Source organism: Ochotona curzoniae, unplaced genomic scaffold (genome assembly GCF_017591425.1).
Source record: "Ochotona curzoniae isolate NIBS_2020 unplaced genomic scaffold, NIBS_Ocur_1.0 scaffold_4683, whole genome shotgun sequence".
NCBI classification, from domain to species: Eukaryota; Metazoa; Chordata; class Mammalia; order Lagomorpha; family Ochotonidae; genus Ochotona; species Ochotona curzoniae.
The window spans coordinates 30,209,549-30,236,409 of NW_024467121.1; the positions used below are offsets into that span (position 1 = coordinate 30,209,549).

At 44.5% G+C, this 26,861-nt stretch overlaps 1 protein-coding gene across 2 annotated transcripts in view; it reads right to left on the reverse strand.

The window, feature by feature from the left end:
* Positions 1 to 3,448: 3,448 nt before the first annotated feature.
* The window catches only part of SLC35F3 (solute carrier family 35 member F3), a 274,934-nt gene continuing 251,521 nt past the window's right edge, over positions 3,449 to 26,861 (reverse strand). Inside the window, exons 3-7 of one of the 2 annotated variants that reach the window (XM_040967976.1) lie at positions 15,802 to 16,021; positions 9,247 to 9,372; positions 7,049 to 7,241; positions 6,230 to 6,319; positions 3,449 to 3,949 (exon numbers count right to left, since the gene is read on the reverse strand). In XM_040967976.1, coding sequence (XP_040823910.1) covers positions 3,714 to 3,949; positions 6,230 to 6,319; positions 7,049 to 7,241; positions 9,247 to 9,372; positions 15,802 to 16,021 — 865 coding nt within the window. In that variant the 3' untranslated portion in view covers positions 3,449 to 3,713. The remainder of the gene's footprint in view (positions 3,950 to 6,229; positions 6,320 to 7,048; positions 7,242 to 9,246; positions 9,373 to 15,801; positions 16,022 to 26,861) is intronic. The other variant, XM_040967975.1, reaches the window with a different exon arrangement.

The following is a 26,861-nucleotide window of genomic DNA, read 5'->3' on the forward strand; positions in this document are numbered from 1 at the left end:
TGCAGAGCAAGATACCCTTGGCAGGAACAAGGATTGGAACTAACCGTGTTCTAAGCCCAGGTTCCCCTGGGAATCTGTGCATACAAATGAAGGACTCAAGCTTGTTCAGTTCTAATTAGCTTCTTCAAGTGAGGTATTGTGAGTTGTTCCTTTTGACTGGTTGGCCATACGCTGCAGCCCATTGGCCAGGCCTGGCTGGCAAAATGGCACTTTTTGGAGACTGTCTCGGTGTTTGAAACAGGAATATGCTCAGGCAAGTGTCACAGAGCAATTTTTTTTCCAGGAGTGTGGGTAAATTGTAGTGAGCACATGGCTGCTAGACTCCTTCAGAATTCTCACCTCACTTTGCTTGCCATCTGGGACCTATTCTGAAGGTTTAGCTTTCCTCGAGGCATTTAATAACATAAAATTTACCATTTTAGCCATGTTTAAGCATGGAGTATTAGGTATTAAATACTTCCAACTTGGTATCATTCATTTATAGAACTTTCCCATTTTCCCAAGCTGAAATTCTGTACCCATCAAAGACCACCTCTCTATTCCCCCCCTCCTCAGCCCTTGGCACTCACCATTCTACTCTATTTTGCCATAAAATTGACTACTTCAGGAATCTTATATAGATACAGTCATATATTAGATGTCCTTTTGTGTCTGGCTGAACTTCATTCAGCATAATGTACTCAGGTTCAACCATGCTGTAATGTGTCATAATCTTTCCTTTAAAAATATTTTTATTTTTATTGGAGATGCAGATTTACAGAGAGAAGAAGAAATAGAGAGAAAAATCTTCCATCCATTGGTTCGCTCCCCAAATGGCTGCAATGGACAGAGCCAAACCAGTCCAGAGCCAGGAGCCAGAGTCAGAAGCTTCTTCCGGGTCTCCCACATGGGTGCAGGGTCCCAAGGCTTTGGGCCATCCTCCACTGTTTTCCCAGGCCACAAACAGGGAGCTGGATAGGAAGTAGAGCAGCCAGGCCATGAACTAGTACCCATATAGGGTGCTGTACTTGGAGGTAGAGAATTAACCAGTTGAGCCATTGTGCTGGCCCCAGGATCTACCCCTTCCCCGCCTTTTTTTAATAGCAGAATTGTATTTCATTATACATAAGGGCCACATTTTGTTTTCCCATCTATCTGTCATTATACACTGGGGTTGCTCCCATCTTCTGCCTGTTGTGAATAATATTAAGGTGAATAATGTATATAAATATCTGTTCAAGTTTCAGTTCTTTGGGTCTTTATGATTTTTTTAAATTATTTTATTTATTTGAAAGGCTGAGTTGCAGAGAGTAAAGGAGGGAGGGAAGCAGATAGAGAATTATCTTCCATCCACTAAGTCACTCCCTAAATGGCTACAATGCCTAGGGTTGGGGCAGGCTGAAGCCAGAAGCCAGGAACTCCATTCAGGTCTCCCATGTGATTGTAGGGTCCCAAGGACTTGGGCCATCTTCTGTTGCCCTTTCAGGCACAATAGCAGGGAGCCAGATGGGAAGTGGAGCAGTTGGGGTTCAAATCAGCATCCCTATGGGATGCTAACACTGAAGGCAGTGGCTTAACATGCTATAGCACAGCACTGGCCTGTATTTATAGTATTTGATGCCCTTTGGGAGATAACCTACATTTCTCCTGTAGAGATTTGCAACTTTGAATGTTTTGGCTTGCAAAGGAGATACTGGTTTGGCTTCCTTGTGTGACTGAAGGGATTTGGAGGTGACTGGTGCAGGATCCTGCTGCTCCAGCATGTATCCAGACTCACTGAGTAGCAGAGCTCTCCACAATGGACACCTAGTTCTCTGGGTTTAGAGCCGCTGAAGCAAGCGGTGCTTGGAGTACGTGATCTGTAGTCAGCAGGCTGCTACACTCAGTGTGGGTGATGGGCTGAGACGTGCTACAGAAACCCTTGTTTCCTCCGTGCTCACACCATGTCCTAGGAAACAGCTCTGGGGGCTCCCGAGCCAGACACACTGGATGTCATAGCTGTGGCTGCAGCTGTCTGGAGCAGGGGCTCCATGTGATCCATCTCATGAAGCAGATATATCAAACTCTCCAAAGAACCTGGATCAGGTTAGGATGGTCCACGTGGGCAGACAGGCAGGAGTGGAAGCTGAGCTAGAAGGCCAGCTGGATTGAGGGACAGGGACTGTGGCTTTGGGGCAGCTCTGAGCAGCCAGTATTAGCTGAGATAATGAATTCATCAGGAAAGGAAAAGGAGAGGAAGGCAGGGCAGGGGCCTGGCGGGACATTGTGCGTTTCACTTAATCCTTCACTCCCTCAGGAGATGGTTTGCTCTCCATGAGGGGGCAGCGCAGGCTTACCTGCCTTTAAGGTGCTTCACGTACATGGCTGGGAAGAACAAGAAGGCTGTGGCAGGACTGTAGTGGGGAAATGACTACCTGGCCACCAGACTGTGCTCCACAGTTCTTTTCAAATGTTTTATTAATCTGGCCAAACAAGTAATGGAAACTGAGAATAACAATTTGCTAAAAATTTCAGGTCGTGAATGCCCTACCCCCAGGAAACAAAAGACTCCATGGTTACAGAATGCACCATTGGGTTATGACAACATTTCAAAATAAGATCTCCATTTCATATGTAACAATGTAAACTTCAAAAATAGTAAACTCTACCCCCTGTCCCTCTTTGCAGATCTATCACAGATAGAATTTTCTGGTAGACCTAAATTGAGTAGGTAAACAGCCTTAAAAGGTTCATAAAAAGGTATACAGATTCATGAAATAATTTTTTTTTCAGTCTTAGTTGTGAAAGAAAAGCAACCAGCAACTCCTCTCTTGCACAGTCTACCTTAGAGGCAAATCATATACAGCCAATTACATTCTGTATGCATCGCTCCCCGGCGTTGTCACTTTATACACACACACACACACACACACACACACACACACACACACACACACACAATTTCATTTGTTTCCAAAGATTTCTACATCTAAATTAGAAGATGGCACCAGTGACTTATAATGTCACCTCGCTTCACATAGGTAAAGATGAAAATTCTGTAGAAGGCACTGTAATTTCTCTTGCATGATCTTATGCAGACATGTGAGAACAGGCCAGTTGGGGCTTGAACTTGTGTTTCCCTTCCTGCTACCTGCTGCAGACCTGTCCTCCGATGCTGTCTGATGTCCATCGCTTTTTCCTGATTCACCTTTTCCCATTCCATCCACCCATCCCCACCCATCCATCCACCCATCCCCACCCATCCATCCTCCCATCCCCACCCATTCCCCATCCATTCAGATCACTGACAGTTATCTTTTGGTTCATTGAAATTCCTTAAAATTAAGAGTACAGCTCTGGTAAAAAACAAAATATGACCTATCATAGCTGAAAAATAATCACAGTGTACAATGTCATTTTTTTTTTTAGTCGTTAAGATTCAAAACATTTACCCTGGCTTATCAAGAACATCTGTCACTCAATCCCTGCGAGGCTCATCTTAACCTACTTTACATTCATTGAAAAGCACAACGAGGTTCTTCCTCCCTCTCTTGTGTTAAGTTGGTACCCTTAAGTGAAAGGTCTGATGTGGAAAAGTGCAAGCAAATTGGACATGCCAATAAATACCGTAGAACTTACCGCAGATTACCAAAACTGTACAGTATGTACACCTTACCCAGCGGGCTTCCTCTGACCAGGAAATAGTTCTCCCGGTCCTGACCAGGAGGCATCACCAGAGTCCTAAGGGAGAGGCGTTAGCGGGCAAAGGAAGGGCGGGCTCTCCTGCTCCTGTTCTGAGGTCCTGAGCCCAAGTCCGCCCCGCCCTCTGGTGTCTCCTCCTTCTTCCGCACTTTGAGACGAGTGAGCAGCTTGATCAACCAGACATCCCACTCTTCAGGCAGGAGCAGGAGGAGGAATCCCAGGCCGATGATGATGATGGCGATGACCCGGACCCCGTTGAAGACTATCTGACTGGTGTAGTGATCCACCACTGTGGGACAGAGAGAACGCGGCAGTTAGCAGCAATGGGCTGAGGCATAGGACCAGCGGCCAGCACCCTGGTCCATTGGGCCTACACCGCCTACTCCCAGGACTACAGAATCAATCTTAGTGGAGTTTTGCTCTAGGTGGGCCAGGTGGCCTCTAGTGAATTACCTTGAATTACATAAAACTTCCCTGTATGTTGCCTTCCCCAACCTAGTACCTTAGTTTAGACATCGATTTGGGTGACTAAATAAATAAAAGCAGAGAGCAATTGAGGAAGCATATGATTATGAAGGGACTTTAAAGATTCATGAGAATTGAATTAAAAGATACTTATTTTGATGTGAAGCAGCTTTGAAACCCATGTATGCTTTTGAAAAAGTAATATGCCTTCCATGAACTTTTTAAAGAACTATGTACAGTTGGGTCTAGGAATCTGTGTTACCCCTGCATCCTCAGATTAACTTGCTATGCATCAAAAAAAAAAAAAAAAGGTGAAAAAGAGAGCTGTGTCTTTTCTGAGCATATGGAGACTTCTATCTCCTCACAGTGATGCCCAAACAACAACTATTTACATAGCATGTGAGTTAGGTTAGGAACTGGAAGTGACCTAGAGATGGTTTAATGTGTACATGAGGATGTGTGCCCCGCATATGTTAATACCACTTGATTTTATGTCAGGGATTTGGGCCTTGGTACTTCTATCACCAGGGAACCCATCCTGTGGATACCAAGAGTTGATTCCATTTAGATGGAAATAAACCAGGATTTAACTTGTGGACATCTCTGAGTGGCAAGATAATGAAAGTGGTATTCTTTATATATGTGATACTTTCCATATTGTCTATACAGGTATCCTTTGCTTTTAAAAATTCCAAAACGTTGTTTCACAGTTTATACATCTGTTGTGTATTTGAAAACCAACCTTGTACCTGTCCATTTAAGACAATAAATGCAAATTGCTGTGCCATCCCAGGACACTGACTAATAGAGCTTCTCAGGCATGTTACTGATGTCATCTCCTTTCCTTCAAGCTTATTAAAGAGGCAGGGGGCACACAGCTCATCCATTGGGTGAGGGGTCAAAATTAGAAGTGGGATTCACACCTTTCAAAAAAGTTCAAATCATTATGCTGTTAAAATCCCCTAGTATGTCTTAAAAGCATTGTGATGTTAAAGTTTCCTTCTTTTCCTATTGCCTAAATTTTCCTCACTAATCTGGTCCAGGCAAATTTGGAATTTGCTTTCTATACCAGGGAGACACAAGGCAACATTTCAAAACTGGACAGAGTCACCAACTCTCCCCTCACCGGGCATCAGGGTGAGGGGCTGTTGCTCAATTGCACTGGCTTGGCATTCCCATATTTCCTCTCTCAATTCCCCCCACATCCCTTTGCCTCCCTTTTTATTCTCCTGTCTGATTCTCAGCAGGTCTACATGGGCGGAGAAAGAGTAAAGGGGTAAAAGTTAAACCTGAAAATAATTTTATTAGTAGCCCTTTTGTGGAATGTAATTCACATTGTAATTCAGAAAAACCTTAATTCTTTCATGTTGGCAAAGCATCCTGTTGGCAGAGATAGTCTGCAGGTATCATGAGCAGATGTCAGGAGAGGTGATGGCTGTGCTCTGAAGGTTGGGTTAATAGAAGTTTCCTTTGCTTCTCTCCTTTTATCAAGAATAGAGCGTGACCCCCTTCTTGGCCACATTATTAAACCTCTAATGTTGCAGGAAAATAATAAGAAATGATTCAGATTAAGTTCTCCAACACCTGGCTCCAGCACTCAGTGAAGACTTCCTGGAGTATGTCTTCCTGTGATAAGAACAATGTGTGAGTACAATAATGCATCACTTGGGTACTTTGTGCCTTCCAACGTGCTGGCCCCAGATGGTTCATTCCGTATCAAGGGCAGCGGTGAAGGAGACAACTTGATATGCTGCAGTCACAGACCTCCAGGGTACCTGTGGTGGCACTGCTGGACCTGGTCTCAAAAGGTCTCGTGCTGGCCACTTTTCACACTGCACCATGAGGCATTCCTGCTGATGGAGTCTGGATCAGCACATGCAGAATTTATGCAAATGAGGCTGTGTGTACAAGACACTCAGTCCATGATGGAGAAAATCACACTTATTTAACAAACAACAGCACTTTCCCTAAATGCTTTCTCTTTTGGTTTTCCTCTGCAGAAGGAAAAATATGCGTTCTGGATCAGCCACAGCAAGTGTGTGTGTATGTGTGTGTGTGTGAGTGTGTTTATAATGAGCAGATGTGGAAAGTCATCCGGACTTACCTGCATTCACAGGTACACTGAGGACAATCCCAAGAGACATCAGAGTGGGGTAAGTAACAGCAATGCCAAAATTTAATACGATATTGAATGCTGAAAATAAACAATTTAGAAATGGGTGTTATTCGCAATAGCCCTGGGCTTCGCTTCCTTGCTGGCCTGTCTGACCTGTTGGCTCCCATGAGATTGGCGTCATAGGAATTATCACAGCCTTTGGCTCTGGTGCAGTGAACTTCTTCCTTGAAAGGTTCCAGGATTCGAGTGTCTGGATAAACACTATCCACATAGCCCCTTCTTTTCCCTGGCCTTTCCGGAAGGGAAAGAATTAGGGAAGGGCAACTAGTGAGAAGGTTCCAGAAAAAGAAATGGGGTCCCTTGGATCAGCTCTGTTTTTCTGTGGTGTTGGGAATCCTTCTGTCTACATAGGAGCTTTGGACTGTGTGTTTTAGACAGCAGTTGGGTGTGGTATCTCCTTGGTCACTTTGCTACCTGTTATTAAACACTGACACTTGGGCAATATTCTAAGAGCGTTTGCCAACTCCTTGTGTCATAATTCTAGGTAACTTGCAAACATGCTAATCACTCTTGGGGAGTAGGGATGGTCTTTGTGTATACCAGAGATGGCATATAATGACCATTCATCTGGAGTTTGAACTCAACCTCATCTTTAAAGACTTGACTTTGCGGAACACAAAGGACCTGAAAAGCATAGCAAGACCTGAAGACTAATAAACTATTTTTTCTTCCACATGGCACAGGTTTCCAGAGTCCTCTCTCAATCTCTGGCTTCTGGGGATCAAAGACTGGAGAGTGGTTACTTACTCAATAAAAGAACTGAAAATCCACAAAGGTTTCCCCATGGAATGTCGTCGAAGGAGCTCCAGTATTCCACTTTGGTAAAGTAGAGGATGACAGGAATGCAGGTGATGAAGAGGATGTTAAAGACACCCAAAATGGACAAAAATAAGGCAGCTTCTCCAAACTTAGCACTACCCAGGAGGAGCTTGAACAAAACCTGTAGGAGAAAGCAGAGGAGGGGTGAGGGCGCACTGCGTAGCCCAGGCTGACTCAGGTGAAGCAGAGTGCGCTGGATCCGGCTAGGGCTGTCCCCTGAGTGGACGTCATATTTCAGGCCCATGTCACCTCACCAGGCTTTCAGCAAAGGGGCAGTGGAGAGGGCCTGGGCCCCTTTGTATTGCACACTTGCAGATGGAGAGTAATTCTGCCTACACAGTATCTTTGGGGAACGGGGGTTTGCACACTAAGTTTTGGTTTTGGTTTTTCTGTGTTGTGGTCATGATATCACATCCATTAGAAACGTTTATGACTCACACCCTCTTAGGAACTCCTACAATTGATCCCTAACGCCTGGACAACACAGTTTGAAAACTACTGGCCTTGTGAAAATTGGCTCTGGTGCAAAGGCATTTTATATAACTTCAGGAGGGAGGAATCAGGTTCATCTCTGCCCCATTCCACCAGCCCCATTCCAGACATGATGCTGGCGTCAGTGGTATGCACAAAACTATCCTTTCCTGTACATGTTCTTGTTTATAGGACAGTGCTGGTGTTTGGGAGGTCCAGAAGGGAGAGGCACACGTGTCTGGATTGTCTGGAGACTGAACTCAAAGATGCAGAGCCCCAGATGAGCACCTGTGTCTCTGTGCTGCTGTCCCGTTTGAGCTGTCTTCCATCTCTGCCTGCCTTTTCCTTTTTCAGCACCTGACAGCTCATGTACATCCTCCCTGATGAATGTGTGGGAAGCACAGAGAGGGAGGGAAGGAGTCTTCAGCCTGCTGCCTGTTAATCCCCTTGGACAACCTGCAGGCAGTGGAGGAGCTGGAGCCAGCCATCTGAATCAGAGTATTCTTTTCATTGTGGATGGAGTCTCTACATGCTCTCGGCTCCTCATTAGCACACAGCTAATTAACTGGAGCAGAATCTGAGCTTTTAATATTTTCTGTATTTGGAAGTGGCTTTGAAGTCTTGGAGTGGTGCTAGACTAGCATGCCCTTGATGAGCTGTCGTCCCAAGAAGGAAAATGATGTGCATGTCTTTCTCTATGGGCGGTGAGGGCAAGGAGTGATGGAAAGTAAGAAACACCATTCTCTTTCCCCAGATCATAACACCTGGCACTCAGACAGCTGAGAAGAAAATGTCTTTTCTTATGTTTTTTTTTTTCTATAGCGCTTAACTCTCTCTGTTCTTCTGTCTGGATCCACAAAGAAATGATAAGTCTTGGAGGTAAAAATCTCATTTCTCATTGACTCTTCCAGATCAGTTTCCCAATTTAAAGACCCAGAAAAATCCAGCCTCTACTGTGGATCTAAGGAGTGGGAGAGGGAGGGAGAGAGGAAGCAAGTGGCTTGATCAAATCAGGAGGAAAACAGAGCAAGGACGCCCATTGTGGGAATAAAACATTGCTGTCTGTAAGCCTGCAGTTGAGAATGGCTTCCCAGTGGTTCACAATGTTTTGTTAAAAGTGTCTCCTATTCCCGCATCATACGTTGTGCTTTTATCTATACAGGTAGTTCCTGTATTGTATATGGATTTGTGTTTACCATTGACAGCTGCAGAAACTGTGTGCTCAATGATTGATATGACAAAGCCACACTGGATATTCACATCTTCATCATGTCCCATCGTCTAATGGGCTGGGAACTTAACCTGAGCAAACACTGAGCGAGCAACATAGGGCCCCTTTTCCACTTCTTGACAAACAATGAAGTCATGAATATGACTCTGTTGATCCAGTGGGCAACACTTGTTTTATCCCAAATGCTGTAAACATATGGTCATTGATGGAAATGTCCACAGAGCCAAAGCCGGGCGTGGCTGCATGCTTCAGCATGGCTCTTGGCATTAGTCTCTGCCTGCCTGGTGAGCATTGAAATCAATTGCTTACCTTACAGAGCAGGCACATCTCATGTTTCCCCTACAGCAAAAGGGCAGCCCTATGAGACCTGCGCACATTCCAGGGAGAGCCAGGCCAGCTCACCAAATGTGTTTCCCGCACGTACCTTGTACAGGGCTGACATGGACGCCGAGCCCACCACCAGAGCTATGCCAATGACGGAGTGGCTGTGGAAGCCGTCGGCATAGGTCATCATCACGATGCCGGCAATGGCGAGGATTGCAGCCACTATCTGGATGGATGGAAGAAAATGGTGGTCAGGGCAGAAAGTGGGGTGACATGTGGACCCTCCAAGTGCCAATGACCCAGAGATGTTCATGGATTCAGCTGTGGATGGGGAAAGTGGGGTCTCCTTTACAGGCCTCCTGGGGGAAGACAATGGGCAAGGTGGCCCTGTCCACACTTGTGTTGTTGCTTTGGGAGGGCACTCAGCATGGCTTGGTGTGAACCAAGAACCTGGACTTGCCGGCAGCACTGTGAACCTTGGGGACCTGAGCAGGAAGTGGTCCCCACTCTAGCAATCAGTCATTTGGTCATGACAAAGCTGGGTAGACAGTTCCAGGACAGCAGCTGGACTGTACCCCAGTCTTTTCCCCTCCTTCTGAGAGGACCCTGTGGGAGTCTGCTTTTGTGGATTTCATATCTCAACAGAGAAGGCACAGTGAGGTCAACACATCTTGTCATTGTTTTACATATCAGCAGTGGGGCTTCACAGAATGTCACCTACCTGTCAGGATAACTCGACCCAGCATGTGCTGGATGGCTTTTCAGAGTGGCCGAAAGCTTCATGAAGAAGCGCACACCCCTGCTCTGCAATGTCAAATCGCCACAGTAATAGGAGATACAAAGACCTGCAATCACTTTTCCCAGAAGGGAGAACGTGCCTGCACAAAAGATAAACCCAAGGACCGACCTTCCAGGCTCGCCGTGGAACTACGGCTGAGGGGTGGAGAGTGGAGACGTGGGAGTGGTCAGCAGAACACGTCGTATGTGTGGTAGCAGTTTGAACCACTGCATTTATGAATTTCATTTCTCTGAACAGATCATTCAAGATTGACTTCAACTGTCGATAACAATATTAGATAATTAAGATTTACTCAGTGGTCACAGGATAAATATTTTCTATGTAGTTTATCTTTGAGTCCTTAAAAAACATAAATACCGTCATTCATCTTGTTCTATAGACTCAAAAACATAGGTTCAGAGAGGTTAAGTTATTGCTCAGGGTCACACAGCTGATGTGTGGGGAGAATAACATAAATTTCAAATTTCATTGCAAAGCTGGTGTTTATATGCGAGTACTCAGCTCATGGAAAATGGAACTAAAATACAAATTCATTATTATATCAAAATTAAAATTTGTTTATAGTCTACATAATATACATTTCCACAAGTTTTTTGATGATTTCTTGTATATTTAAAGGGAGAAATATTATTCACATTGCAAGCTATTGCCAGCAATACTCTGAGATTTGAACTGAACTTTCCATAGTGGTTTAAACACACAATTTTTAGGTTTATTAAAGTAATGCACTAGGGGCCCAGTGTGGTAGCCTAGTGACTAAAATCCTTGCATTGCATGCCCAGGATTCTACATGTGTGCCGGTTTGTGTCCCAGCTGCTCCACTTCCTATCCTTCTCCCTGCCTGTGGCCTGGGAAAGCAGCAAAGGATGGCCTAATGCCTTGGGACCCTGCACCCACGTGGGAGACCTGGAAGAAGCTCCTAGTTCCTGGCTTCAGATTGGCTCAGCTCCAGTTATTGCAGCCACTTGGGGAGTGAATCAGCAGATAGGGGATCTTTCTGTCTCTCCTTCTCTGTGTAAATTCTCCTTACCAATAAAAATAAATACATCTTTTTTTTTAAAAAAAAGGAAAAAAAGTAATGTAATTGAATTGTGATCACCATATTTAAGTTTATACTTCTCCTGGTGTGTGCCTCATACACAATGTCCCGGATGTCAGGCTGTGTCACCCACAACACAGATCTGCCTTCAAGAAAGCAGGTGATTTCACAAGCTAGAGAGTCACTAGCCCTGGTCTGTCCACCTCTTCTTCATGATGCAGTAATTCCTTTGTGGTCAGAGGTATTACTTTGCATCCTATGTGTGCATGTTTTTCATATTCAGGTGCTTTGTGTACTGTGTGCAAATGTTTAAGAATAAGACACAGAGGCAAGAAGACAAATATGGTTTGAGTCCAAGAGGATAAGAAAGGGGCAAGTGAAAAACCAGCTGGTTTGTGCTCCAGACGCAGACGTGATGCAAAGATGCTGCCTGGACCAGGTTTGCCTGACTAGCACTTAAACAAGAAATCAGGAGAAAAAGGAGGGAGGTGAGGAAAGAGAACGGACGTTTTAGGCAACATTGCCAAAAGTCTTTCCAAGACTTACAGCTCATTTGAGGAAATGAAAGATCGATCATCTATCTATGTGTCTGTCTTTTCTGACTTGCAGTGCCAATTACTAACCTCTTCCCCTTTCTTCTCTATTGATTATCTGACAGATGTTGGAGAGCTTCCACGTGAACTGTGCATGCTGGGCAGAAGCTACAGAGTACAAAAAGAGAGGGGCTACTGGCCTTCCATCAGGCAAGGCAGAACATGTCAGAGGAGGCCCCAGTGCCCCCTTCTTCTTGCCCCCCAGTATCCTCCTCTTGGTGGGGTTCCAGCCACAAGTTAGAGGGCTGGTGGCCCTGTCTGTGGACTAGCTGTTCCTTGGGGATCTGCAGCCCTGCTGGGACATGGCTCAAGTGCTGGGAGGTGGGCTGATGAGCGGCTCCCTGCCTCACTCTGCTTTCCCATGGAAACAGAGTTAAAATGTGCCTTGAGACTTCAGAGGGTGGGACCCAAGAGTCCTTCCTCAAGTCTGCCAGTGCTTTGAAGATTCCAGCTGTCTTTAAGATACACATAAACATTTTACACTTTTTTTTCTGGGTTTCTTGGTTTTTCATGTAAAAACATCCCCCTGCCTAAAATGAATTCTATAAAGGTCAGTCAAGTCCACTCTGGTGCTCCACAGCCTCCACCACCCCTTCCCACAACCACGACCCCCATCCATCTTGCCCCCTGGGAAGGACACAGAGTCTGAGTGAATGAGGGTGAGTGGATTTCCCTTAGCTGCTTAAGCCTCTCCCTTCTTACCTCTTCCTGGCCCCTCTCTGTGTACCCCATGGCACTACCCCAAAACAAGGCGCCCTAGGGATAGGGGACAGCCATCTCCTCTACTGGATCTGCAAAGCAATCGGCTGGAGAAGAGGAAGAAGCACAGGCCAGCAGGTTACTAGCAGTCAGTGTGCTCATGGTGTCTCCCTGAGCTTGTGCAGCACCTCTGGCATTAACCTGCCCAGTACCCACAGCTCTAGACTGGAGGCCTGGCAAGGCACATGGCAGGTGGTGCTGCTATAGGCTGAAAGGGGAGGTGAGGGAAAGTCCTACAGCTGCTGGGAGACACGAGGATTGGGTCTGACTACCTCTCTTCTGAAACATTGGATGAGTGGAATGCTACACATTTGGGACACTTTTGCAAGGAGGAGAAAGCAGGATGCCTTGAAGAACCTGCCTGCAGAGCCTGGCTTGATCTCAAGGACTACCAGAACATGCAGGGGACACAGCACTCCCCTGGTTGGCCCTTCAGACTTCCAAGAGTGGAAAGATGCCTGGGCAGGGAGCACCATCATGCTCCCGCCCTCCATGCGCCACTCCTGTGGGGTCTTGGATGACATAGAAGTTGGTCAGCATCCCAGGCAAGGTGACCCCTTGGGAGACACAAAACGGTCTGCTGAAGGGCAGCAGAGGAGAGAGGGAATCAGCCTGTGATGGGAACGGCCACAGGAAGGCATCCCTGCCTCTCCAGGAGGTGTTGCAGTGGCTCCAAGGCCCACGTGGACAGGCTCTGTGATCCCCCTGGCTCCTGCTTCCATCCTCGTTGCAAAGAGTCGTCACGGTTTCCCCTCAGATGGAGGCTTGGGAGGGGCCTCAGTGGTCTGAGCACCCCTGGGTAGGCTCATTCGGGGGCCCCTTCCCTCTCCCTCTCCTCTCCAGAGCTCTACTTGCTTTCATCCTCTTGCTGCTTTTGCCATACAATACTGCCTCTCTGAATGTTCATCAGCTTCTGATACCACCAACAAAGGAGTTAGGCCGATCCATTAACCCCTTCCTGCTGAGAAGGAGTTATGTACTAAGAACAGTAAGAAAGCAACAATCACCTTTTATAAAGTGCCAGGCATGCATAGCTATTCTATGGTAAGTAGTCATGTTTGGCCCATTTTAAAAAGATGGGGCTACAGACTTTTTGTAATTTGCTCAAAGTTTGACAGCTTGTAAGAGTAGAGGCAACATCTGCAGCTGAACCAGCTGACTCTAGTGCACCTCACTGTCCTGAACCTGACCTGAACAGCGAGGATATGAATGGAAAACACCTAAGAAGAGGGTCAGACAGTAACCAGGACCAGCCTGAGCTGTGTTGAGATGAACATCCCTGCAGTCTCTACATGGTGAAGCTGTTTCCAGCATTGCAGAACACACTCGCCTCTTCCTGGGTCTCGTATAACCCAGATCTGTTGCCATATGATCTCAGTCATTTCTCAGTAACCCAAGTCTCCCAGCAACCTGCTCCACAAACATGAGGTTGAGCCTCCTTCAGGCTCCTTATGTCTGCAACCACCCTTCCTCCAAGATGCAGAACCAAGCTAGCTCTCTGCAGTGTCTGGGAGTCACCCAGTGGAAGTAGTCTCAGGGAAGCCGGTGCAATTCCAGGGAGCACTTAGAGATCTCCTTGTCCCGAATGCTGCATTTGTTTATGGAAGGGAAACTTCCAGCCACTCTAGCAAGTGGCTGGGATCTCACCCTTCACAATAAGAAGAGGGAAATGCACTGTGACATGCAGTGGGATGCTCTCAGATGCCTCAGCCTGGCTGTTAAGCGGAGCAATGCTTATGAAACGTATCTATAGCAGCAGAGGGCTTTCCAAATTACCCACTTCCATCAGCAGTACCGGCTTCTCTGACCTTTGTTTCATGCTGATCTAGTACCCAAGAACTCAACAGAAAGCTTTGTGCAGTGTGCAGTGGTCAGCAAACCAACCAAGTAGCCAGCAAGGCCGGTCTGTATCACAGTCTTGGGATGTTAGTAAAAGAAAGGGAGATTGTCTTACCCATCTCTATCAACCAAGGAAGACGTGAGCGTGCCACACTGTCCTTAGTGTCTCGGAGTGTTGTCTCAGAGTGGTTTAATTTTTTTTTAAATATATACATATATCTTTCTCTTCAGAAAAAAAAATATTTTCTTTCTGCAGGTGCAGAATTAAACTTGAAGATTCCCTTCCCAGGAACAGAATGCCATCTGGAATTTGGGTTGGGACCTCAGAATCATGGCAGAAAATTCTGTGAACTTTCTTGATTGTTCACATCAAAATATAGTCCTGAAAGATGTGTATAGGAACATGCTCAGGGTCAGGTCAGGCAGGCTATGGGTGGATTATTGCTGGAAAGACCTGCATTTTTTTTTTTTGATTTGCTGAAGGCTTTTCTGGATGGTAGCACAGAAGTGAGTTTTTATTCCAAAATTAACACTGAGCCTCAAAACAAAATTTCTCCCTACTGCAAACTAAAAATACCAAATCAGCAGTTGACTCATGTCCCCACTGCTGTTTGTGTAACTCATTTGGGGCATGGAGCCACCCTTAGAGTGATGTCATTGTTCCCAGGACAATGAAGGAAGGACTGGACTTTCCTTCTGACAGGTTCTTAGCTTCGTGGCAGGAAGGCTGCAAACAATGCACTCCTGCTACCGAAGACTGAGCTGTGTGTGGCCAAATGCTCTTTTTTGGTCCTGGTTTGTGCTAGATGATGATGGCTCAGCTGCAGCTTCTGACCGCCAGAGGGAGCTAGGCGGAAGCCACTGGCGTTCCGTCCATGCTAAGTGTCTCCTATCTGTCCAGGTTAAATGTCCCCTCTTTCTTTAATTCAGGGCAGCTTCTTGTATCACTTCAGCTTAGTATTTCATGATGCAGTTATATTTCACGTAACCACTGTGAATTTTGATTCACTAAATTTGACTAGTTTTCAACATAATTTGCTAAATATCCATGTATGATGAGAAGTCAAGGGTTTTCATTTCAGTTTCCTTTGATGCAATACGAAGGTCAGGATTTTGCACAGGTGTGTCTGGCCCACTTTGGCTGTGCACATGCTCCAGGCCAAAGATCCAGCCCACATGCACACATGGATGCTGAAGGATCCTCTGGGATCCACACATCCTGACCAGGAGACAGTGTCAGCAGAAAGCCTCAGGCTGCAGGGCACGCTCAGGTCATGCACCGTGGCCTGGAAAGCCACAGGAAGTGAGGGGTGAGCACGCGGAGAGCAGAGCACATCATTGTTTCCAGGCGGGACCCCTGGCTGGCACACACTTTAGGGAATGCTTGTTGAGATGCTTGAAATGAAAGGTGCTTTCATGAATGCTCGTCCAGTATGATTCGCAAGCAAGTCTGCAAGGCACATCATGAACTGAGCCCTCTGCGGGGCCGCCTGTCTGCTGCAGTTTGGAAAGAAGGTGGTCAGCAGTTATGCTCACGGGTCCAGCACATGGGGCTAAGCAAGCTAATGGGCAGGTTTTGGCTGACATGACCGAGTGAGAGAGGAAGACAGATAATAAAGAACTTACCCTCACTCCCATGAACCTGTCCCTGAGAACGATCCATGAGAGCAAGAACACAAAAGCTTTGTTGCAGCAGAACAACACGGAGACATCCGTAGTGTTTATTTTCTTTATTGCATGTAAGTACAGGTAGTTTGTGAGTGTCCAAAGAACACCAAAGGGTGCTGCCTTGGTAAAAAACACCTTCAAAGTCAAGCCATTGTCTCCAAAAAAGCGACAGCATTCCCTAAAACAAGGAAAGAGAGGCAGTGTTATTATATTCTTGGGTTGACATGGACCATTTCCCCCCATCCCCATTTTTTTTAAAAAGCAAATATAGGCAGGGGCAAGGTCTTTTTCTTTGTTATTTTAATAATACCTTTCTATTAAAAGTGTTCAACTGATTGCTTTACTTGCTTGAAAAAAAATGTTGAGTGGCAACTGGAAGTTGTAGATGAGTCCTTCTGTTCACACTAAGTTTGGAATGAAGGGCTCCATACAGAAGGATTACTGATATGGGGGTTATCTGAGCTGAAGCCCCAATTCCATGGGGAGTTGGCTGAGGGATTCTGTCACCTACTAAATAAGAGAAGGAAGTTGCTCGATCTTGTTTTGGGGGGTGGGGGACGAAGGGTGATAGTGCAGGAGGATAGACACCTGCAGACACCTCATTGAAACATACTGTTTTCAAGAATCACCCCAAACTGGAATTGTCTTTGTGACCAGGCTGGGGCAGCTACTTCCTGGCCACATCAGATATGCCCTGGCTATGAATGATACAAATAGTGAGAACCTTCTAAAGGCCATTTTGGTAGAACGCTGTTCCGCCTAAGAGTCCACGGTTCTACTTTTCAAAGAGACCACCCATCCCAGGAGGCATAAACACGCATATGAGTTCAGAGTCAAAAGAACTACATGAGGAAGTGCCGCCAGCAGAAGGTCGTTTTTTGATGTCATTCTAGTTTCTAGAGGAGAAGGATCACTGATATTTGGAAAACTGTTCAAGTAAAATAAAGATCTTTTTACTGACAGAAGCGAGCAGGGCAAGATGCAGGGGGTCAGGAACACGTAGGGGGTGGGAGTCCATGGCACGGCACGTGGTCTGCAGAGAGTTACTGCCAGGAAGTGAAGGTCATTGCCCTTGAACGTGGTGGGCCAGGAAGGAGATGGCTGAGTGAGGATGTACTGTTCCTAGGGGCTTCCCAACCCATCCAGGCTCAGACATGGTGCAGCGTAGCCATGGTGGGGACATGGCAGACCAGTGAAGAAGGGTGTCCCCTTGTCCGTGATTTAGAAATAACTCCAAACAGAAACAAGATACATGAAAATACTAAACACAGGCTGATGGGCGATTAACTCGAGCCTGAGTCCAGTCAATATCTAGACACAGCAACAAAGGAGAGAGAAAAAAAAAAAAACAAAACAGGAAAATGCAAAGGAATTGGTAAGATTTCTAACTTTACTGCTTGTTCTTATTGGTCTGAGCAGAACTGTCTCCAGCACTGCAGAAGTCAAGCAGACACTCCTATCCAGAAATGTCTGGAATGCCAAGTCTGTGCAGGTCAACACCTGCCGTGATGACCCATCACAAGCACGCGCAAACTGAGGAGTTGTTACCTTCTCCCATCCCACACCTGGGATGTATAAAAGCCCAGCGTGTACACCCTGCCCAGCCATTTCCCTCTCATGCTCACCTGCCATGTGGAAGTGGTCCCGTGCTGCCTCCCACCAAGGAGCAGTGCATCAGACTCTCTCTCTCTCCTGATGGATAAAACCCTTTTTCTAAACTGAAAGACTCTTTCTCTCAATTGCCTTCATATCGCTTTCATCTTCTGCCAGTGGGCTGCTGCTCTCTTGACTCTAAGAGACAGCCTTGCCAATGGGCCCTGGCTACCAACAGTGAATCTTCTGTGTGTTTCCTGGCACGTGGTATGATTTTGTGGCTCAAAAAATGAACACTTTTTCTATTACCCTTATATAAAAGCTGCCTTCACTCACTACTCAGCTATGGGGTAGCCACAGGAGAAGTAGTAAACTTGCTAGAGAAAGGTGTGAGAACCAGGGATATTGGCAGAGGATGAACATACTTATTATTTTGTGGACAGGGTAGAATTTGGACACCTCTCCCTGCCCTCAGAGTCCTAGGCTGCTTCTAAACAACCCAGCACTAAATAAAACATTTGAATCACTAAATGAATCATGAGATTCCATTTTGGTTTCAAATAGAAGCAACTCTAACTGATACTTTTATATTCCTGTCTGTGATTTTTATAAAGTATTTCAGCTATGGGTTTTTCTTAATCTCTGAGTTGTAGAAGAATGTCCGGGAAGGAGCAGTGACCATGAGGGATGGCTGGGATTATAGCAGCAATAAAGTGATTTCGGCCCTGTGCGTATGGCCAGCAGGAAATGCAAGAGTTCTTTTTGATCATTATTGTCGTCAGTTTCTACTCAGAGGTTTTATTTCTTTAGGGATTACCACACAAGTGGAATATACACGTTCCAACTGATTCACTATTACAAATAAAGATCCATTTGGGCCATCAGAAGCCAAGTGGTCAGTGTACTTCTTCTCTGAGAATCTACATTTGATTCCTTAAAAAGAGAACTGACTTTCACAGAAACAGTGAAGGCCCTAGACCTACAGGCAGCAAATCACTCTCTAACACAACCACGATCCCTACTTCCTTCCAGTGGAATAAAATGCTGACTAAGATTTAGATGTGTTTGCTTCCAATTTTGCTTGTGCCACCTGTTCTTGGTTATGTCTGTTATATAATTCAGCTTTTTCATAAACAAATGAAATATGAGTGAGGAAAGGCAGACTTCTATGAAATCCAAGTTGAAGGTTTCAAGGAAGACTCAGTAAATACAAAGGACTGAAACAGCACTATTATTACAAATAAAATATAAAAGATAGACTGCTATGATTACTGTGAGGAAACACCATGGAAAGGAAAAATTCCAAAAATCTGTATAAATCAGCCTTCATATTATTTGGCAAGTACTTATGTTTCCCATATGCTTTAAAGAATCCCACACTGAGATAGATTATCTTAGTGAGATGTGGATGGCTTGTCATTTAATTCAAATCAACAAACATTTGCTTAGCACTCTTTAAATTCATAAGTCCAAACTAGAAAAGGTAAAAATTCTAGACTCAGTAAGGTTTTGTCAATAAAAAACTTTCTTGAATTATTTCTTCTGTAATTTCTTCTACTTTGTCTTTTTGGTTATTTGTTTTCTCTAAAGTTTTTCTGCATGTGACAGTGGAACTCTGGTTGGAGTTTCTAATTTTTTTCTGTGCCTTTTCTCTTTCATTTTTTCCCCTCTTATGGGATATCTTCCTAACTTTTTATTCCACTATTAATTTTTAAAAATCAGTTATTTTATGTTTAATTTCATATACCAGTACATACCCTTGAAAAGAATACAATATACTTGGGGAGATCTCACTAGTCATACAGCAGGAATTAACACAAGCCTAACAGAATTATATATGAATTATAAATAATATCGCATGTATGGAATGTAGTACCCTAGGAGAGTCCTGTTTAGTGTAGAGTTGATCTGATTGAATAGGATCCATGAAAAATGTAGGGTTTCAGTCGAGCCCTGAAGGTTCAGGTCGACTTATAAAGGTGGCGGTGGGGAAAGACAATATCCACAGATAGATAAGAAGTTATATCTGAAAAACAGGAACAAATGGCTATAAAAGGAGGAAATAATCTTGGAAACTAAAACACAGGACAAAGAAGAAGGTTTTAAAATTAATGGAAGAGTTGAGATGTAATGCCAGACTCATTTCCCATAGAATGAGAGTGAAAGAAAGTAAGACAAGGAAGAGATAAAATTTTAATAAAATCAGATAGTACATTATCAAATTTTAAAAAGTCCAGAAAGAAAAAGTACAGAATGCCACAAAGGAAGCAATTCAAGGGGCCTTGCAATGGTTCAATCCTCCCCCACAAGTGTCAGCGTCTTCTATGGTCACTGGGTTACGTCCTGGCTGCTCTATTCCCTTACAGCTACCTGATTCAGGTATCAGAAAGCAGCAGAGGATGCCCGAAAGCCTTGGGATCTTACACCCACATGGAAGACCTGGAAGAAACTCATGGCTCCTGGCTATGGACCAACTCAGTTCTGGCTGTTATGGCCATTTAGGGAGTGAACCAACAAATGGAAGAGCTTTCTCTCTGTTTCTCCTTTTCTCTCTAAGTCTGCCTTTCTAATAAAAAAAAAATTAAAGAATTCAAGAAAGTTTCTTAGGATTGAAGGACACAGTAAATGCCAAGCAAAACAAATGAAGAGGGAACCACAATCAGGCATGTCCTTATGAATAAGGGGATAAAGGTAAGAAAAAAAAAAGTGCTGGTGCTGTGGCATAGTGGGTAAAGCTGCTGCCTGCAGTATCAGCATTCTAGATGGGTTCTGGGTCAAGTCCCAGCTGCTGCATTTCCAATCCAGCTCCTGATAATGCACCTGGAAAAGTAGTGGAAGAAGTGCTGGGTCCCATGCTGGGTCCCATGGAGACCTGCAGGAAGCACTTGGCTCCTGGCTTTGGATGGGCCCAATTCCAGCCACTGATGCTGTTTGGGGAGTGAACCAGCTCTTTGGAAGATCTCTTTCTACCTCTCTCTCTCTCTCCCCCTCTCTATATAACTCTGCCATTACAGTAAATAGATATATTTTTTAAAAAAAGAAAACTAAAATACATCAAAGGATAAAAATTATTTTCATACCAGATAGTTCAGCATCAAAGACAGAGGGTAGACAATCAGTGCACAATGCCTTATCATCTTGGAAGGAAATTTGTTTTCCAGGTAGAGTTCTGTAACGAACCAACCATCGATGACATGTGATGGACAACAAAGGTGCTTGCAGTCACACAGTACTTGACAGTTGTCTCCCGGGCCACTAGAGCAGAGACTGCATGAGAACAAGGGTGCAAGCCAAGGGCGGAGGAGGAAGACGGTGTGGAGGAGACAGTCCAGGCCAGGCCAGAGCAGGGCTCCTTGCAGCTGACTCTGGCTGGGAATCCCCGGCAAGCCATGTGATTAGGCAGGAGTGGGGAAAACATTGATAAGTTTTGAGATACTGGAACAATTAGGAAACAAAAATAATAATCATTAAATGGAAATCAAGGTGAATGAGACAAAAGAGGCAAATACTGCTGGCAGGATAAGTGACAGGTTGCTCATAAACGAGGCAATGTCTGTGAACAGCTTCCCAGGCATTTCAGCAGGCGCGCTGAACCAGGTGCTGGGATGTCATGATGTCGGAGGGGACAGACTTTGGCGAAGAAGCGGTGCAATGGGGCAGAACTCAGCAGATGTCTATATTTAAAAAACCCCGAGATAAGAATTTCACATAGCTAAATGGGAACGGTGCGAAGGAAAATTAGCAACACGAATTGCATGTGGCTGAAAGTAGACAGGTGTGGAACAGGAATTGCTGTTTTCGGGGTATTTTCTCTACTATTTTGCTTTTGCAAAATATGTACATGCATGAAACTTCTAAGAATAAATACTAATTAAAAACAGGGCAGAGAGATCAAATTAATGTGGTGGAAACTCAGATGTAGATGTTTTGGTGCCATTTATGAGAAGCGTAGCTTGAAAAAACCCACAGAGAGAAGCCTTACAATTTACTGTGCAACCCAGAGAGATGAAACGATCAGCACAAGTTCAAACACGTTAGCAGTGGAGCCAGAGTTGCGCCTGCTTGTTCCTTAATGAAGCCTCCCAGTAATCCCTTCTCCCTTTGGGATTCTTTTTATTGTCCTGCCCATCAGTCTGGGCCACTCCGACCTTAGGAACCCCAAAGAAGAAGGGCATGCATCCCACCCAATCGCATTTCCTCTCTTCCATAGTCACATTTTCAGAATAGCCTGTTTTCCAGAAAGTCAAGTCAAGGCTCTCACTTTCCAGCAACTCCAAGCCATTGTTCATCCCCATCACCCACCCAACTCCCCAAATCAAGTGCTAATGACCTTTGTACTGCTAAGTGCAGTAAGCACTTTGAGGCTTTCATCCTACTCTTGAAAGTCTTTGCCATTGTTAACGGTTCCTCTCTTAAACACCCTCTTGGCCTCCAACTCAGCACATTGGTTTCCTCCTACCTCTCCACACTTTTCCAGGCTTCCTCCAAAGGCTTCAGTGTTACCCCAGGACTCCCGAAGAGTTCCTGTTCTTTGCAGCTTACCAATAGCCACTGAGCAATATCATCTGCTGTCATGGCTTCCAAATTCCTGATGATGACACCGTAGTCAAGCCTTCCCCTGAACCTGTCACTGCCTTTGTCCTTGACATCCTTAGACACTGCAAAATCACCCTCCCAAATGATCTCAGTAGTCTCCATTTCAAGCCTCCATTCTGATACGGCATCATGATTCATGTTTCTACTCAGCCGAGATACTTGTGATTCATTCTTAGCATTCTCCTCTTGTAGGGAACTCGTCACATCAGGCTACAAATGATGTCTCCTACATATCTTATTCTCACCTCCCCAGCCCATGCCTCCACTTCACTTCTCACTTGGACCATCACTACTGGAGTCTGACTACACTTACCTCTTCACTGCCCTACATGCATCTTATTCTGTTTTAAAATTGTGTAGCCGTTTTTCTTCTGTACTTCAACCTGAACATTTGTTAGAAGCTACTTTCCATTTAAAAAAATCCTTCCTTCTCTTGTGTCTAACTTGCCGCTAAACTCACCTACAGGGTCTTAATTTCTATCATGCTTTATCATTTGTAGCATAGGTATTAAATTGATAACCATATATTTCAGTTTAGTGGTGCCATTTTTCAAATTTTCAGGTATTTTTTTCGAAAACATTAATCACAATTATTTTATAGTCTGTGTCTGGTAAGTTCCAAAACATAGGGGATCTATGGCTCAGCTCCTAACTTCTTTTTCATTTTGTCTTGGTTTTTAGCCATATGGTCCTGTTTCCTGACAGATCTAATTTTTTAAAAATTCTTTTTATTATCAGTGAAATATTTGGAGTGAAAACTCTCAGTGCTCTGGATAGTGGTGTATATTTAATTTTTGCAGATCAGCCTGATTAGGGAATACTAGTCCATGCTTTCACCTTTTTGAGGTCATTCTCAACTGATCATTTGCTCCTGCTTTGAAGGGCTTTTGTTTTTCTTTCAGGACCAGGAGACGAGTAAATTCTTTGCCCCCACAGATGCCTTTCTTGCTTGGCTTAGGAGTTAGCCAATGCCTCAAGGGGTAACTCACATGGCAGTTAGGTTCATTTCTGTTGAGCTCTTTTCCTCTGGGATCTTGAGCCGATCTCAACTCATGGCTATGCTGGCATCCTTGAATTCCTAGTTTTGTCTTCCCAGCCCAACGAGTGCCATAAGCTCTATGCTGCTGATCTCTGTTTGGCTTCTATGATCCAAATTCTGCAAGAGGAAAAAGCACCAGCAAATATAAGATTCCCCTCACATGTTTCCTTTTAGTCTGGATTTTTGGTGCTTCAGATTCTGGTTGTATTGATTATTCTCTGATGCCTTCAAAGAACTTTGTAAAAAGTATTTTTTTCCTAACTTTATAACACTTTTCAAAGGAGGAGTTGGTTTGATTTGCCCTGGCACAGAACTATCTCCTCTGAGCAGCTAAATTTGGGGGACTCTACGGAGGCTGTGAACTGGTGCAGGGCAGGTGGTAATCAACAAGCTGTAACAGTGACCAGCTTGTTATTCCTGGTTCTCAATCCACAAAGTTGATTTCAGTAGGTTGGGAATAGTGCATGGAAATTCATGTAGTCAAAACGATCAGTAGGAGTACGAGATAGATTTTCCCACAAGTCCCAGTCTGGGAGTTGGTCCTCAAGCTCAAGATTTCTTCAAGCATATCCGAAAAACGCTCATGTCAATAACACCCAGGCACCTGCTCATACCTGGTCTAGGCCTTTACTGTTTCTTACCAATATTATCATTATTGGTTTCTCCACAGTCTCTTTTAAATGAAGTCAGATTTTACCATCCTTTTTTTGGGGGGGGGGATAGGCCTATTATTTTTCGTCTCTATTTGGAATAAAAAAGTAAATGTAGAGGAAGGTTTGTAGCAGGCTGTCTCCCTCACCCCGCAGGACTCCATCCAAATGTCAGACAGGGTTTCCTGACACTCACAGCATCACAACCTCATCATCCTCAGTACCTCTCAATCTCTCATCTGCACTTTCATTCCATACAATGTTACATATTTCCAATTAAAAATATAGCTTACTTAGGTATGATTCACATGTAGAAGGCAGTACATTCTTAACATACACACTTGACACATTTGGAGATTAGTACATATACATGAAAACAACTCCAAAACGAATGCCAAAAAATGCCACAAGTTTTTTCTGCTTCCTTTTTATTTTTGCCAAGAACACTTATCACAAGATCGATCCTCCAGTGAATTTTTACATGCGTAACATAGTAACATTAACTGTAAGTACTGTGCTGTACCTGAGAGTTGTAGACCTTGTTTCTTGCTTAATTAAAATGTTATATTCTGACCAACTCCCCTTGTCCTCATCTATCTACCTGTTATCTGTATCTCTCTATATTTCACCTCCACATACATATACTAACACATGTAAGTTCAGCACTCTTTCTTTATCCATCCTGCCATCTGTGGACACTTAAATTACTGCCATGTCTATTGTCAGTAGTCCTGCAATGAGCAGGGACATGCAGATGTCTTCTCAACATGCTGATTTCAATTCAATACATACCAAGAAACAAGATTGCAGGCTCATAAAATAGATCCATTTTTAATGTTTTGAAGGAGCCCCACACTTTTTTCATAGCAGCTGTGAAAATTTTCATTTCTATTCATTCTTTTCTCCTTATGGTTCCCAACACCTGTTTCCTTTTTTTGTTTTATTCCAATAATAGCCATCGCAAAAGGTGTGAAATGACAGCTCACTGTGCTTTTGATTTGCATTGCTCTGATAATTATTAGTGCATTTGCACCTTTTGGCCATTTGATTTTGGAGAAATGTCCATTCAGGTCCATGGCCCATGCTTATTCACTGAAATATGAGCAAGCAAATACATTCTAATAAAAGAACATGCAAGCTCAGGGCATTAATAGCCTTCAGAGAATTTCATTCCCTGGGGAATGGGGACTGGTTCAACCTGAACTCTGAGGTCTTCGAGAGGGAGAGCATTGGGAAGCACAGGCTGCATGTAAGTCCCACTACTGCCTTTCTGCAGGCTCCTCCACAGATGTGTGCTCTCGGTTTGGTCTCAGCTAGCTATTCTGCTTGCTCTAACCAACACAGAAGCACCTGAGAACAGCAGAGAGAGAACCGGCTCCTCGAGCATTGTTGGTCCACAAGGCTCCTGGCCAACCTGCTGGGTTTGCAGTGAGATTATTCTGAGTCTGTGCCAGAGGTGAAGATGTAAGCAGTGAAGAATGGGATGATAGACAGCTCCCATCTTTATGCTGAGTCTCAAGTGCCATCTGAACCAGGGCGGCTACCCAGCAAGGCATTTCCTCCCTGTCTGATTCAGCCTGTGTGTATCAGGAACTATTCTGACTGTTTGAAGGAGTTCATCCAACATCTGCAGGAAACCAAGTTGCTGTGATGATTTTTGCCTATGATGGTGTGATAAACCTGGTGAGATTAGAAACAAAGTTCTATTTCTTTCTTTCTTTCTTTCTTTCTTTCTTTCTTTCTTTCTTTCTTTCTTTCTTTCTTTCTTTCTTTCTTTCTTTCTTCCTTTCTTTCTTTCTTTCGCAGAAAGAAGTCATAGGGCCATCGCTTGCAAGATGGGACTTCCCTCTTGTGGAGGTAGAAGATGAAAGACAGCTCTGAAATGGAACAGGTGGCTTAGGAAAGTACCAGATGTCTGTTTTAATGAAGGATATCCTTCTGCAAAACAGATACAGCATCCAGCTCTTGTGCAACAAATCTCAGGAAGTAACAGTTGCTGGGCTTTCACTCCTGTTTTTGCTGTCTTCTACAACCTCCACTTCAGCAATGGTTTGTTTTGAGTTTCACTAAGCTGTCAAGAGCTGAACCCAGAATATATTTTTTATAACACACATGACACAGTAGTATTATTATCCTGGAGTGGAGAAGACATGGCAGAGCTATACTGATCCTCACTTTCTTTCACTGAAATTTGGACTTCGGGCTTGTGGAAATAGGATGATTGGGTATCTACTGGAGTCCCAGGTTTGGACCCCAGGCCCATGGTAGGTATGTGCATTTAACTGCTGGTCAGCCTCACTTTCTCCTCAGTGTAGTAGATTTGTTTGGGGCTTTGCAGGAGTAGAAAGCAGTATGTTTTTCTCACTATGAGGAAAACTTTCCCAACAATCACTCAGTAATAGAAGCTGGGATTTTAAAGTGGGACTCACTCTTGTTCTCCTACACTACCTTTCAGAGACATGGATTCTGTCAGCATGGAGACAATCAGCAGAAATCCCAAACATTGGATGTGATTTCCTGCAGCTCTTAGAAGAATAACGCTTCCTCTCTTAGCGTCCCTGCTCAATCCCAGCTAGCTTCCTATTCTTTATTTTTCCAAGAATATATTTACTTGTTTGAAAGTCAGGGTTAGATGGAGAGAGGGGAGAGAGAGAGAGAGAAGAGAGAGAGAGAAAGAGAGAGAACATGATCTTCCATTTGCTGATTAACTCCCCAGATGGATGCAACAGTCAGGGCTGCGCCAACCTGGAGCCAGGAGTTTCATCTGGCTCTTCAATGTTATTTTCAGGGACTGAAACACTTCAGCCATCTTCTGCCACTTTTCCGAGGCCATTAACAAGGAGCTGGTTTGGCACTGGAGCAGTCAGGACACAAACTGACACCCATATGGAATGCTGGCATCATGTGGCTTTTCTTATGAAACCACAGTGCCAGCCCCACCTCCCATTCTTGCAAAGGAAAGTCTGGGTCTTGAGACTTGGCCTGACCAACTGCTCTCTGCATTTGTCTTGGCAATATGGCTACCCATCCAGTGGCCAGAATGGCTGTCTTCAAGGCCTAAGGTTTCCAAAGGAGCAATGCCTGATCTAAACAAATGTTTCCTACAGTCATCTTTTATATCCATCCCACAGAGATCCAAG